Source organism: Poeciliopsis prolifica, unplaced genomic scaffold (assembly GCF_027474105.1).
Source record: "Poeciliopsis prolifica strain line A6 unplaced genomic scaffold, Auburn_PproV2 SCAFFOLD068, whole genome shotgun sequence".
NCBI lineage: Eukaryota > Metazoa > Chordata > Actinopteri > Cyprinodontiformes > Poeciliidae > Poeciliopsis > Poeciliopsis prolifica.
This window is the reverse complement of record NW_026562443.1, coordinates 359,378-375,476: the sequence shown is the minus strand read 5'-3', so window position 1 is coordinate 375,476 and position 16,099 is coordinate 359,378. Positions and strand designations below refer to the sequence as shown.

Here is a 16,099-nt window from a genome sequence, read left to right as displayed (position 1 = left end):
TCCTCTTTCCACTTTCTTCCCTGTGCAAAAACAACGTTTCTCCTAGTGACGTGTTCTGCAGTGTTCCTTGTTTGTTCTTTGTTTTGCTACTGCACTAATACCTTTTTGGTGTAAGCCCCAGTCTTATGTTCCCTGTCTTTACTGTTTTGTTCAGCCAGCTGTCTGTGTGAGCTGATGTTGTTCTGTAGTGGTTTAACTAAGTAAATTTCAGTTATTTTTAATGTTTCTGGTAAAAATTTGCTCCAATATCTGAATATTGTATATTGATGGACTACTGTAGGTTTGTTTGTGTGTGTGTCCATATGTGTATGTTCAGATAGGCTGTTTGGGTGTGTATGCCTGTGTGTGTGCAGTTATCCTGTTTGTCTGGGCTCTTCTACACTCTTTGTAGTTCTGTCTTTCTACTCATTCTCTTCCATTTATTTTTTTTTTGCTCCTTTTGTTTTTTATTTATTTCTTATGATAATACACTGCTAAATTAAATTAGGTTCCTATATGAATATTACATTTAGTCAAAGGAACCCCAAGAAATGTCCAGGGTACAGATTAAGTCCTTTGTTGTTTTTCGCTCCGGCTCTCACAGTGCGCTCTTCTTTCTTTCATGTGAAAAATTGTCCAGATTCGCCTCAATTTTTATTTATATTTTTTTAAATTAGAGCCAATAGTGACAGAGTGTGGCATTATCTAAAATTACACCAGTCAAATGCAATATGATAAAGTTAGCCTTCGGTGTTTTCTCAGTAGGTTGCAGTACAATATGGATCATTAGTGTCATCAACCCATAGGTGAAAAAATGGCGACCTCTATGGGTGAAAAATATAACAAAAGATGTACATTTTTAAAGTAATTGTGAGTTTGTCATATCTCAAACAGCAATTTTTTAGGTAATAGGAAAATTGCAACGTATTTAGGTCAACATGTTCAAGTAGTCCTAGATCCTTTTTAACAGCTGTTTACAAGAGTAAAACCAAATAATATTATGTATCTACATGCCAGGGAGTTTGGTCACATATTGTAGATAGTTTTGATATTTTCCCAAACAAAGACTGATGATCTAAAGCACATGTGTCAAACTCAAGGCCTGGGGGCCAAATCCGGCCCGCGTAGCTTTTTATGTGGCCCTCCACAGACTAGACTAAACACTAAGTGTGATTAAATATTATATTATCAATCATATCAATGCGGTTTTTATCTGTTTACTGCCAATTTACATCAATCAGTCCTTCCAATTTCTTGAGAATTTAGTTGATGTATGATTATAATCCATACATCAACTTATACAATGAGTAAATAAACAGTCGCATTTATTGTTAGTTCCTGAAGGGACTGAAAAGAGCTTCAATAATATTATTTAATTTTAAGAATTTATTGACATATTGACAGTTTGTGAACAGGTTTTATCAACACATTCTGGCACAACCGGCCCTTTAAGAGCCTTCATGATCTTGATTTGGCCCAAAACGAAAATGAGTTTGACACACCTGATCTAAAGTGTCTCATTCTGTGTATTGTACTAATGTTGATGTAAAATGTCTGGAAATATTGATTTGGTGAGCTGGTGCTCTAAGGTCCTTTGTAATATCTGGACTCTGGAAGATGTGTGCTACCTGGCCAGCAGGAATGAGACTGGCTTTGAAACATCCCATTATGGCTCGAAGAACTGTAATCTCTCAGTGAAGGAGGATGGTGATGTCAGCATATTGTTGAGCAAATGGTTTTCCTTCACATGGTTTGTTGTAATGGTGAAATCTGGATTTGAACCCAATATACATACGCTAAGGCAGGGTAAAGGTCTTTATTTACATGAATATTCTCAGGGAATAGTAAATCCAGATTTCAATGTGAGGCACATTTTTTCCTTGAATTTTCACAGTTGGACAAATTATATAGTCCTGTTTTTTATGTATTACTGGGTGAGTGCTTCCTCCTTGTCTAATTTATTGAGAAGTAGTCCTACATTTTGCCTCAGCATAGATGGGATAAAGAAGCAGTCTCTTCTCCCTGAATCTTTTTCTTTAGTATACAAGGAACACACTGTCTTTAATACAGAGCTGGCAACTAGATTAAGAAATCCAAACCATGAAAAAGTTTGAAATGGATGTTGTACAGTAGTCTAAAAGTTTAAGGAGTCAGATGTCGCTGTCCCTCAGTGTGCCAACTTATAATTTATTGATTCTGTTTTGCTTTTTTCCCCCTCCTCACTGCAGCAACAGTGCAGCCACCAATTTAAGTAAGCTATGTTATTCTTTCTGTTGGGATAGAGGTAACTAGTGTGACAGTGGTCTCTGTTGTTTGATCTTCATCTCACATATTGTTTCTCAGTATTATTATTTTTGAACAATGAAAAAATCTAGGTTGAAATAGTGCTGACTCCACATTTTAACTTTTGTTAAAGTTTGTCATTAGTACTTGCTACAATCTGCTTATTATTAATAATATTTTGACTTCTGACTGTAAAAATCAAGAAGGTAAAGCCTTTGCTCATTTGTACATGTTTTCTCCTCCATCTACCTAAAAAAATAAGCTCTTCCTGATCTATGTTTTATTAAAAAGATTTAATGCTGCTTTGTTTTCTAAACTTACATTTCATTATTTTCCCATTAGTCGTTTAGTGTGCCTGTATAATGGGCATAAACATGGTTAATATTTTTAGCTCTATTCTAAATCAAAAAAAATATTGGCTATATTGTGTGGCGTTGAGTTTAAATAAATAATCTGCTAACATCTTTATGGACATTACAAGAGCAGAACTGAGGTACCTGACACCCTTCACAGCAAATTTGTATTCAAATGTGTCATATTTGCATTCTGTAACTCCTATTCTTTGAAATCTTCTCTGTGCTTGGTGATCTTCTGATCATGTCTATGCGTGCGTGCACTTGTGTGTGTATGTGTGCGTATCGGTCCCTCAGCTCCTCATTCCTGCCTCATTCTCTGGTCTTCTTCTCTCTGCCACTGTTAGAACATGTAGATAAATGCTTTTTGTGTTCAGTGGCAAACAACTCTTACAACGTTTGTTTTCTGCATCTAGTGATGCCAGTAGTGTCGTACAAAACTACCTCTGAATCTCTCTGCTAAGGTTGACCCAGCTTGGTGGAATGGACAGTGTTTAGTGGTAGCTGCCACTTTACATCTGCAGCATGTTCAGTCTCTTCAACTCCTAAGTTGTCGATTGCTAGGGTGGTAAGCACAGAGTCGAGCTCCTGCAACTGTCCAGGCACCTTCATGGTTATGCGTTACATGCCTTCTCTCACCTTTTTTTTGGTCAATGTCGGTCTTGCACCAGTGCACTTCGACTTGCAAAATAGTGCATAATGTAGCCAATAGCAATGAATGTGAATGTCTTGTTTGTCTTTACATTTACATGGAGAAGACTTTTTGTGTGCTAAATTGAGTCTAGGTAAAATTGTATAATTAAAAAAAAAAAGAGAAAGCAATAGTAACAAAATCGGTCAATAAATAATAAATACAGTAGCACACAGATTGATTTCTCTGAGTGGATTGGGTATTTTGATGTGGAAGTTACAGCACGTCATAATGTTACTTGTGTCACCTGATTCTCTGCACAGCGTCTTGTCAAAATGAACATGCCCATCGCTGATGACAACACAGTTCACTTTACCTCCACATTGATGGGCCTGATTCGCACTGCGCTGGAGATAAAGTTGGCCTCAGGTCAGATAAACTCAAACATACATATAAAAAGTGGCACAAACAAAAAGGTATTATATAAAATGAGCTGTAAAAGGCACTGAAGCACTGCCTTAAAACCTATAAGATGACATTTTCAAAAATAAAATCTAATTGGTAATGTTTAAATGGTGGAGAAAGCTAATGCCTTCTGACTGGCATCATGCATTTACTGCAAATTTCTAAAAACTATTCATTAAAGAAAGCTGCATGTGATCTTTGGAGATTTCGAGTTAATCTCCAAAGATTAACTCAGTTTAAATCATTTGTATTGACAAATGATTTAAAAGGTATCAGTGTAGAACAGAGAACATCTATCAACTTTGATTGGTGATCAACAGGCCAGATAAAAAAAAGTGTCAGATTTTTTATTTCTCCACTCATTAAATCGATCAAAATTATGTCCCTGCTATTTTAAATACGTAGAAACGACTTGCAATTTCATGTACTTTAATGTTATTTCTTCAGTCTATTCAAAATCAGATTGATGTCTGTGAAAAGGTAATAGTCTTGTGTTTTTATTTATTTATTTTGCTTCAGTTAGACTTAAAACTTATCAAACAGTGTTTTCTCCTTTCTGTGTTATAATTCATAAGAAAAAGTGCAAATCAGCCAAAACAAGAATTGGCAAATATACGGTACTAAAAATCAGTAGGCTATTGGCTAAAAAAAATTGACTTAGTTTATTTAAAAACAAAAAACAAACAAACAAAAAAACATAAAACTTCAGTATGTTCTAATATAAGACAGATGATCTCTGGGGGGAAAAATTGATCTTCTCTGCCTCCTGGCATTCTGCAGAATTTCTACGCTCAGTCAGAAACAGCCAATCAGAGCCAGCATCAATCAGCTAGTTATGCTCTCATGAAGTTTTGATTCAGTAACTCAGGATTGTTTATTTTGATGCAATCTGCATTTAACTTTGAATGAATGTTTCCTTTTTTTACTTGACATTATTTAATAAAGGCAGTGTTATGAGATTCATTTGACTCATGTATAATTTAGGGTACAGAGAGCCTTATTGTTAAATATTGTTTTACTGATTGCAGGTTTTTCAGTTGTCCTTTTGACTGAGTAGCTGGTGTATTGTCCCTGCAAGTATTTTGCATGATTTATGTCTAAATTAGGTGAGTTTATTTCAGATAATTTTTCCATTTTGCCAGATCACATAGTATCATTTATACCTAAAGACAAAAATTAACAGCCAACCCAGGTGAATGGCAATGATTGGTGATCGGCAGTGATCGGCCCTCCTGGGTGATCAGAATCGGAATCAGCAGCAAAAAACCTGATCGGAACAGCCCCAGATATTACATATCAATAAAGCCTGGTGAACTAGATGTTTTAATAGTCCCTGCCCATAATAGTGTCTACCATTTGTTAATATAATATTTTTGTTATTTTATTCTCCTTTCCTATGTTATTCTACAAGGTTGAATTATATATTTATTGTTTATTTTCCAGGTATGGTGCTGCAGCGATTAATGGATGCTGAGTTAAAGAAAGAAATGTCCACAGTTTGGCCGAGCCTCTCTCAGAAGACCATGGATTTGTTGGTGACGCCACACAAACGTAAATTCTTGCTTCATTTTTAACTATCAAGTTCAGCTTTGACCTGAAAACAACCATTTTATCTAAAGAATTGCTTCACAATGTGAGAGCATGCATACTCTTGTTCATGTGCACAATTATGCAGAAATGACAAAGCAATTGGATTTTGACTCTGTTTTTGTGCAGTACTGCATAAAAACACTTAAAATATGTATGTAATAATGAATGTGTTGCCTTCGTTGCTAGCTAAGATTAAATATGGTCTGCACATCTTTCAAGAGGGAACATAGATATTCTGCAGCAATATAGGAAAGCTTCCTTTCAAAGAAACAATGGTGATTGTTAATGTCAAGCAACAAGCTTTGATTATTGACTTTAACCCTTAAACTAGCTTTCCTCAGTATCTAGTTCAAATACTTGTTCACACTTTTTTTTTTTAAAATATAGGACAGATTGGGTAGAGGTATAAATGATTAGAACTCCTGAATTGGAAACAAGATTTTAGGTAAAAGTTTTTCAGGCACCTGGGAGTGTTCTCAATGAGAAGAAGCTCATTGAGTGGTCAGGACCAAGTATAGAGTTGATAGTTTAAGTGAAGATGGTATTGTTTAATCTGGTAGTTAAAAAGACACCAAAAGATCTGGCTTAGTGTTACTCTACTTTCAGAGTGCTGGTTATAACAGTGATGATCCACTGTACTTCATCCCTCTGTCCAAGTCAGATCAAGAATACGCATCAGCTGGTACAGAGTCCCAGTCTTAATAAGTGATTAAAATTAATGCCATGTATGTCAAATAAGCTTCGTTGTATCCCAAAGAAGGTGAATGCCTGCAAACAGTCCTTAAGCCATTCTCCTGACTGTCCAATGAGTTATTTTTCATACTCTGCACAATCTTTTCACACTACAGCTTCAGTTCATAGTTCAAGAATAGCAGAACCTGATTTGTAGTTCATCAGATTCACCATAATTGATGGAAGGTGGGACTGCATAGTGGAGTAGTTAGCAGCATTATTCTAATGTGGCCTGGTGACTTTCTGTATGTCCTGTGCATGCATAGATTCTCTCTGATTACTCCAGCTTCCTCCCACAAAGCAAAAACATGCCTTTTTGGTTAAGTGATAACTCAAAATTGTTCTTGGGTTTGCGTGTGTGCGTGGGTGTGAGTATGTGTGCCTGTGTATTAAATACCAATGTGAGCCACCTTCTCACCAAATGACTGCTGTAGATGGACACCAGCCCCCTCCCAGCAACACTGCAAAGATCAGTGGGTATAGACAATTGATAACTGGATGGATGATGGAAAGTGGGAATCAAAATTTTCTTCAAGTATTAGGTTAAGAGTGAGCACATTTATGCAACATGCATACTGTAACTTTTTTTTTTTTTTTGTAGATTTTTCCCTAAGAAATCTGTTTTTCATATGAACTGCTCGTAGTGGTAATGGTAATATGAGTTTGTCAAGCAGTGGGTGATGATTCAGTTCCTGCTCCATCTGTCGTTTTGTCGACAAAGACAGATGGGCAAGATGTTTTACCTGCCTTGCCTGAAAGGGGTGACCTACCGGTGGCATCAGTGCATGGCAGCCTCGCCTCTGTCAGACAAAGACTGCCCCAGCGCAGGTGTGGCTACAAACCAGTAGCTCACAACCATCAGTGTTTCAATGTTTGTGTTGTAATTGATGAATGACTGAGTGTAGTGTAAAGGATTTTAGGATACTCTGGACCTGATAAAGCAATATACAAGTATAAGCCATTTACTATTTGTGCTAAACAAAGAAAGGTTTGAAGTGAGTCATCAGAGTCCACATCATTATTAAAATTTCCTTTACATTAAATGTATTCAAGGAGGTCTAAGCCTTATGTCAGATTGCTTTATAGGTGCCCAGAGCTCTTTTGAAAGATTCATGTTTCCTGTCAATCTGTTAACAACTTAAGAATATGATTATATTTTTATTTTAGATTTGTTCCAGATAATTCATTTGTTTTATTTTTATTTTCGACCTGAATAACATCTGAAGGAAATCAGTTCAATCAAGTCAATTTCTCCCTAAAAATAGACCAGTCATTGACTACAGTCGGTGAGTCGCCTTCCACCAGATGTACTTCTGATTTGCTCAAGACCTTATATAAATCTGTACTGGATGTTGCTTTAGCTACCTGATACTTATAAGCAATATTCATTTCATATATGTATTCTGACTGAAAAGTCTATTTTAATAACTTGTTATGAATCTCACAAAAAGCTTTCTTTCTTGAACTACTAATTAACTGCGCTAAGATCAAAAAGAGAAGCACTATGTATATTGAGTTGCCTCTTCTTTCTCTTCTCACATTATTTCCTGTCTTCTCACATCCTCAGCCAATGAGCTAACGGTAGGAAAGGTTTACGCAGCGCTGATGATCTTTGACTACTTAAAACAGAATCGAGCAAGGAGGCTGCAGCAGATGGCCAACTCTGACCCCCAGGTAAAATGTCTGCACAACTTCTACATGGATTAGATACACACACAAACACATAAATGCACAGAGAAATGCACTGCAGTACGCTCACATCGGATGCTACAATATAAACCTGAGTGCATGTGCCCTCATGTTCTTGCATAGGAAATACACAGATTCACTGAAGATCTGCATGACTGGAGACATGAAAAGAAAGTTCTTGTGCTTCACAGGTTGCTCATTGGGTTTTTACAAAAGAATAGCTGACATTTCTAAAGCACAAATCAAGCTTGAACGGTTCAAACAAGACAGACAGTGAACTTGCACATCCACAGATGCATGCTTGTTTCTGGATTCACAAATTATCACACACAATATCTGAATGCATGACTCTAAAGACAATATTCTGCCCCTCGTGTCCATTTTTAGGTGACACAAAGAAATATTGTTTTCCCTGGGTCCAACAATATTTTGCCTGCTGCTTCTGAATGTCCTCAGCATGTCGCCATTCATTTCTACTCCACAGTGCAAGGTCGAAGCTCTGTTTAAGCCATTGCTGCCTCTGACTCACATGCAGGGCTCACACAGTGCTCCTCAATCTCAGCAAAGCCAGGAGTCATTCCATCAAGTGGTCAGCTCTAACTCCATCAACAATGGAGGGATGCTGTAAGTTCCACACCTCACAGATTCCTTCTGAAAGCTTGCATCAGTTGATTAAATAAATACCTGTTAAAACAATCAATGTGATTTTTTTGTCTAGATATGATGGGAACCTAAAATTATTTTGGAATATTCTTTTGCTAAAAATTTCTAAAATATAATGTAATTTGAAGCTGTGGCCGTTGTATCGTTCAGGCCAGGTTATGACCCCAGAAATAAATCAGTCCCTTCCACTGGGATGGAGAGGCCCACCGAGGGGGTCTATCCCAGACCAAAGAAAACCATATCCAAAGGCCCATCAGTGGACACATCAAACGCTGTCAATCAGGTAATGAAGAGACAAACACGTGCAGCCATCAGGCTAATCCCATTATGAAAGATATAAAAACATGTATGTCCTAAAGAGTCCATAAAAACTATAAATCATGAAAAGTCTGGTTCCCTTACACATAGCTACATTCAGTAAATACAAGGCACAGATTTTTTCAATTTTAGGCTTAATGTATCAGACTATAATAAAAAATATATTTCATTTTTAGCAAGTTCTAGAATGACCTACCAAAACACACACTACATTTTATTTGTTGAATAAAAGTTTATAGAACCACCAGTGATCCCTTGCAGTTGCTTTCTGCATGACTTCATTACTTTCTGACATCATTGGGGATTACTGAACTAATGTAGTTATATAAAGATCTGCGTGGAAACTAGTTTTATGGTTAGAAACAACCGACCTCTGACACCTGTGAAAAAAGATTCCCAGGATGATTGGAGCTCAGTCCACTGTTCATCTGTAGTTTTTGGTCCAGGAACTGCATGTTGACACCACCTCACATGTTTCTGTTGGTCCAACGCCTGCTGTTTGTGCTGGTCACTTTATAACATCACTTCTGTTGATCTTAACCAAAACACTGCATGCTTACTGGTTTCATTGGCATATTTTCTTGTTGAAACATCTTTCCTCTTGAGCAAAAGACAACACCTCCTAAAGTAGTTTGATCAGTTCAAAAGGATCTATGATTGTTGGTATGGGATAAATATACCCACGCCCAAAATCATAGAAAGCATGAGTACAAGCAAGGTGTACACTGGCTTGTCCACAAAACGATCCATATCTCAATAGACCAGATAATTTACTCTTAATCACAATGTCACCTGCTTCAAACATTGTTTTCCAACAAAGCAATTTTGCTGGGGCTCCTTGTCAATAACTTGACTTCTCAGAGTTCACACTAAAACTTCTTATCTCACCCTGGAGCTGATTAATGACTGAGCCTGTCCCATTTTGGTATGTCTTTGACTCATTCTCTCACTTCTTTCTGGTTTTTATTTTGATTTTAAAATCATTGTAGCAAATCCTTTCTGCGCTTATATGTTCTTACCTCTACGTTTAACTGTTCAATCAAAGTACACTGTTCTTCCAAACAATGTCTGAAATTAGTCTTTTTTTTTTTGTAGTCTCAGAGAAGAATGCACCAAAACCGACATGTGCAACATTTGCTCCTTTCACCTCAATATGGACATCTTGATTTGACACAATAATAGCAATTTTTCAATTAATGATTCTATTACACAAGATCAGCAGCATGCAAACCATGATATTTGGATCTGTTGGTTTTCTATCATTGTAATTAATTTATTGGTGAATTACATGAATAAATTGCCATATAGAAATGTCATTTTTATTAAAAATGGTAATTTATGAAGTTGCGATGCACTCCTGTTATTTTATTTACATTCTAGCAGATTGTCCTACATTGATATCATTTGTAAAATGATAGAGTTTTCCTACACTCTAATGATTATATCCCTAAAGCTTTTCAGCTTGCCAAAAAGAAGTGTTGATGCAGGAAGTAACGTGGAACTTATTTTATATCCAGGAGTCAGTAGGGCTGAACAGTGTCAGCAGCACAGTCCCAGTCCCACTCCCTGGTCCAGGCCTGGAGAGCCAGGGCAGGGCTGCTTCAATGCCTCGCCTCAACGTGGAGCTCCAGGTAACAGCTCTTCCTCATGTTTTCAACTGCAGTGAATGTATATAATTACTCCAGTGGTATTATGATTTGAGCTTACAGTATTCTGTCTCATCTTTGAGACAGAATCTTTAGGAGCATATTTAGGAGCTGATTATTTAGTTATTCAGCTTTTGTTTATCCTCACTGCAAACCAGGTTAACTCTTATCTTTGGAAATATATGGGATTCTTGGTGCAGTCAGCTTTTCTGGGCATTAGGAGAACAACATTAAGCGTAGGGTCTGACACTGGATGTGGAATAGGGGTTAGACGACTTCAACATGATAAGAGTCAAGTTGACTAGTCACTGTTACATCATAGAAATACAAGAGAAAATCCTTCACAGCTTACAGGCTTTATTCATAGCAAATATGAACAAAAGACCACTTATAAGTCTATTATACAGAATGAAAAGAACAGAAAACTGAACACTATACCTCAGCAGCAGTGGAGCAGAGAGGTGATCTTTTTTTCTTGTGGACTGAAAAGATGCATTATGGGGGGTTTTTTAACACCCATTGGTACTGATGATTGGATAACCGCATACATAGGAGTCAAATTATTATGTTGACCGCAATCGTTCATGTTAACATCATAAACTTATTGGGGCCTACCACCGCAATTCATAGGCATAGGAATGCTAATGTTAACCAAAAGGGCGAGAATTAGCTTTATATAATTCTGCATATAATTATATAATGTCACATTATATAATGTTTACATACTGAATGGAATAAGTCCATGTTAGTCAACATGCTTTTGATTCTCCACACGCTATTGACTACATTGTTGCTTACTGTAGCATTGTTGCTAATTTTTAGCATCAGGATGGTGGGTTACAACCAACGGGCACCTGGGTTCAGAAATGTTCTAATTATGAACTGATCCTGATCTGTTCATTTAAGAAGATGGGACAGCCCCATAAAAAATTACGTTATTGCACTAAAGTAAATTTATTTCTAATTGTAAAATGTGCTTTCAAACAAGTTCACAACATTAGCCATCTTACAAAACCTCAGAAGAGTTACCAAAGCAGTGCAGAAAAAGAGCATCTATAGAAGATACAATACAGTATTTCAGCACTGTTCAGGAGTATCAACTCAGTCTTTCATGCCTTCTGTTCTATCATTCAAACTGGTGAACAGAATCCTTCTGAAGCCAAAACATCTAGCTGAAACACACAAGGACTCATATTTAGTCCAAAAATATAGCAAAATCTTTAAAACAACCCCAGATCTCCCGTTCTTATCCTTTAGTCTTTTATTCCAGCAGGACTGGTCTTTATATCTATGTTTTTATATGTAAGAAGTTAGTCATGGTCAAAAGAAAATGTCATGGTGTTCGTGGTACAAGATAATTATTAACATCATTCAACTTGCATGAAGCCACATTTGGACTTCCTCTTTATTCCTGCAGTCATATCTTGTTTCAACTCCCTCAAACTGAAGCATTTGCATTATCATGTTGAGGGGAACACTCACAGTAGTCCGATTGCGGGCTGACCTCAATCAGACTGCTGAAATCCAGCATTCATATGACAGAGGCATTTATATGCCTCTGTCATATGAATGGAAGTGTTTGCTCCTTATAAACTGCCAAATTGGGGTTTGTTCAATGCACAGACATTTGTGTCATGTTTGTGTTTGTTTTAGAAATATTTTTCTTTTTTCTCTCCTTTTTTTATCTCAATTTTTTTTGGGCTTTATTTGTCATGAAACCTGATCTCAATGAACAGGCAGGCCACTGAACCCTTATTTGGATGACAAACTGAATATTTTACTAACCTGTCCTTGAAGCCTCTCAATGTTTGAGTTGGCCTGCATAGAGAACTCCCTGTTCATCAAACTCAGGCTGAAACATCCACTGATATATAAGAAGCAGCTTATTCCTGAGCAAAGTTGATTGATTTGTGCGTTTAAAGTGCTATCTGCAGTTCAAGTATGGAGTGATGTTGTTTGTCCTGCTTTCACAGCAGAGTAGTTTACAATAACGTGATTAAACCCTGGCCAACTGCCAGCCATTGGTTCAGTGATCCTTTCCTCTCCTTCAGCCTAATGAGAAGTTGCTCTAAATGGGTCTGGACTCAACATTCACTGAATGGTAATTGGGTTGCGGAGAGAGGGGAATCTGCAGTGAAGGATTAATGAAAGGATAGAAGATATCAGAGCATGCTGACCTACTGTCTTTGTTTTCTCACCTTTTGGAATGGAGACCAGGAAATCCTTCAGCCAATACAATTAAAGTTGGCCTTTTGGAACCAGCCTGCTAGAGTTTGATGGGAACTCTAGAGTGCAGCCAGAGTCATGGCTCCACACAGCAATTATTTACAATGTCCCATCTTCACTTTTTCTTTTTTTATTTATACTCAACTTTTTCAAATCCTGTTATGACCTCTGCTATGACCTCTACTGTTATCTAACATTTTGTTTAGCAGTGACAGTGTTAGTCTGTCCTTTTCTCATAAAATGTGCTTATTGTGGAGTTTTATCACCTTTTGCTACCAGCACATGCTAAGGTCCATTTCATTTAGCAGGAAATGTGCAGGATGCCCATTGTAGGGCATCCTGCACAAACAAATTCCTTTGTTTTCTGAAGGTCATCTTAGAGCTGCAGATCAAATATCAGTTTTATACATCTCAGTTATTGTCTGTTATGGTGAGTTACATGTTTCAATTTACACAGCTGTAATAAATGTGTTCACAGAGTGTTAGTAAATTTGTTATATGAATAAATTAGGTACAAAGAGAAATATTCTAAGTAGTTTAATGTCAATAATTATGGGTTCCAGTTACTAAAAGCCCAACATTTTACAAAACAAAGTTTCTGTGATAACTTCAATACTACATGAAAATAATACAAGTTCTTTTATTCCAGAAATATCCTTCTACAGGTGACATCCATGTTGTATGTTGACATGATCTTTACTTATTTTTTCTTTTCTGTTTTGTATTATAAAAACCTTTCATTTTCTTAATCGTATTTAATTTTCTCTTTAACTATTTTTTAGGATGGTATTAGCTGTAAGCCATAACCATCAAGTTAATACTTTGAATACATCTCTGATCCTTAAAAAGGTTTGCATGTATGAAAACTGGTGCAAACTTTATAGCATGCTTAGCAGGCTCAATATATTTACTGTCTACCAACATAAATATGCAGAATATATGCTGATCATCAGAAAATGCAAAGTCCTTGGAGCAAGGGATGGAAATGTAATGATGTAGTGAAATGTATATTACCACAGAAATAATTTGTGTAGGATGTGATTCTCATCCTTTTCTTTCTTTGCTCCTTCAGTCTGGTCGTGATGCCAGCTCTATGAGACGCTCTGTTACCACTGTGGATCCACAGCGGCCCCAAGAGGTTAACCTTAGAGACTACACCTTGGAGAAACCTCGTCAGGAGAGAACACATCACCATCACCACCACCATCACTGCCACCACCGCAGAGACCGGGACAAAGACAAGAGACAAGGGTCTTTGGATACTCCTCTTGGGGGCCAACCTCCCAACTCAGCTGGTCAGTCAGCAAACACTACAGAAAGTTGTGTTTCTAAAGATCACTTTGTAAAATAGTGGATTTACCCAATGTGTCAAATACAAAACAGTGTCCTCCTACTTTTAGACTTTTCTTTGATATTTTATTTTTCTATCAGAAAAATACTTCAACAAAAATAATGCCATAAAAATGCTGCCCTTCTATACTAATCCTATGAGTAACAGTGGTTAGGTTAAATCAGTTATATAATGCCCAAAACATTCCGCTGTCTGAATTTCTAACATTCTGCTCAACCTTGAAGTAACTCAGAGATCCACCATCATTGTAGTTCTAAATGGCAGCTCAGCCCTCTCTTTTAACTGAGTGTTCTGTCATAGTTAGAGCTACAGAGATGGCATGTTTGTAGTCCTAAGCAGCAGCTCTGCCCTTTTCTGTGTTCTGTTGCTACGCTAATTAATCCTCTCTGCCAACTGTCAGCTGTAAGTGAGACTCATAGAGAGAGACAGAATTCCATCTGTTTGTGCCAGCCAGTTTCACTAAAAAAAGCAGTCCAAATAATTCCTTCCCGTTCAGGAACCGTGATACGTATTTGAAAACCGTTTGAAATGAATGAGAGGGCCGTTTGTCGTCTCTGCTAGTACTGTGATACTGTGATTTGTAGCTCCCTCAATGTAATAACAGCAATGACAGAAAAATGGTGTGCACTGAGCTCTGAAATTTTTCTGAAAAGTATGACAATGAATGGCTGAGAGCGTGAGTTTACCGTGTTGCATGATATCGCTCTGAAGTACCTTGACAGAAAAACATAATTTCGAAAACATTTTGCTGGAGTAGGCATGCGTTGCGATGTCATGACCGACTTAGATAGCAATAGGGCAATATTTGTGGGTGTGAGGGCGAGTTAAAAAATGTTTTGGGGTCAAAAATTCACTCCATTTCTCATTCTTGCAGAGCAGCAGTTATATTTTAATTTTACAAAAAAATTTAAAACTTTGGTGTCCTAAGAGACAAGTTGTGGACAAACCGTAATTCACATGCTTGACATGCTGTCTTCACTTCTAAACAGAGCTTGGATGTATCTACAAAGTGAAATTTGAATGGCATTTCTACGTGAATTCATAACGGCAGAAATTCCTCAAAAATAGTGTATTTTTAGAATTTTTTTTTTCTCTCTCCTTTGACTTAACATGGGATTTTGGGGTGTCATTCTTCGCAATTTGTCACCATGGTAACTTCGAATTGCAATAAAAGTAATAACTCCCTTATCAAGATTGAGCCGCAGGTTTTGATATAATTTTTGTGCGGGTGCACGCAGCGGTAATAATCCTGCTTCGCAAGTCAGTCACTGCCCATTATGCATTGTTATGACAGGCCCCAATAATGCGTGAAGGGAGAAAAAAACAGAGTGAGAGTAGCCTAAACCTATGACAGCACAACTACAGAGATAGCTCAGGATACCTTAAGCCACTAACTCTAGTCTGAGGAAAGTGCTTCTCCATCATCCGTTCTTGTCAGCTGCAGCCTCGTACCTGCTTTTTGCTTCCTTTGTCTGAGGACAAAGGATGAAATTTAGCTATTGTGCTAATCCTTCATATTTACACTGCTATAAATTGTTGTATTATTGGTTAATATGCACTGTCGTAATCAAATAAATCACTAATACATAAAAATATTCTTCTCATTTGGGGTGGACCAGAAGAACCGGCATCTGAACCTGCTGCCTCCAGAGAGCAAGCCCATAAACGTGGGCGCTCCCATGAAAGGAAACATCATCACTCCTCAACAGACAAGCAACGGTACTACTCCTGTGACCGCTACTGCAGCCGGGAACGCTGCTGTCTCAAATCTGCTACTGCCGCCTGCTCCTACCGAGAGGAGCAGGAAACCAGCAAAAAGCAGGTACGAGGCTGCAGCTGACAAGAACAGATGATGGAGAAGCACTTTCCTATTTTATTTTATATAGCCATTTGTAACATAAACATTGAAATTGATTGATTATCTTTCTAGAATGTACTAACTGCTTGTCGGAGATTATGAATTGTAGTTTCATTAATAATTCTAAATATTGGTCATATATTCACCTAATAAACACTACCTCTATCATTTCTAATGTTTAAAGGTATTGTTTTTACATCAAAAAACAAATAGTTATCAAATAAAGTCTATTGTTACAACTAATCATGGATTCTTTTAACTACAAACATTAGCAACTTTCAGATCAGATTTTCTTTTAAGCATGCACCTACAAAT

At 37.2% G+C, this 16,099-nt stretch overlaps 1 protein-coding gene across 1 annotated transcript in view; it reads left to right on the top strand.

The window, feature by feature from the left end:
* cacna1ba (calcium channel, voltage-dependent, N type, alpha 1B subunit, a) overlaps positions 1–16,099 on the top strand; it is an 86,721-nt gene that overhangs the window by 63,042 nt on the left and 7,580 nt on the right. The window contains exons 39-46 of the mRNA XM_055020477.1: positions 3,570–3,675; positions 5,155–5,262; positions 7,601–7,707; positions 8,207–8,346; positions 8,536–8,668; positions 10,221–10,334; positions 13,648–13,870; positions 15,546–15,748. Of these exons, the coding sequence (XP_054876452.1) occupies positions 3,570–3,675; positions 5,155–5,262; positions 7,601–7,707; positions 8,207–8,346; positions 8,536–8,668; positions 10,221–10,334; positions 13,648–13,870; positions 15,546–15,748 (1,134 nt within the window). The remainder of the gene's footprint in view (positions 1–3,569; positions 3,676–5,154; positions 5,263–7,600; positions 7,708–8,206; positions 8,347–8,535; positions 8,669–10,220; positions 10,335–13,647; positions 13,871–15,545; positions 15,749–16,099) is intronic.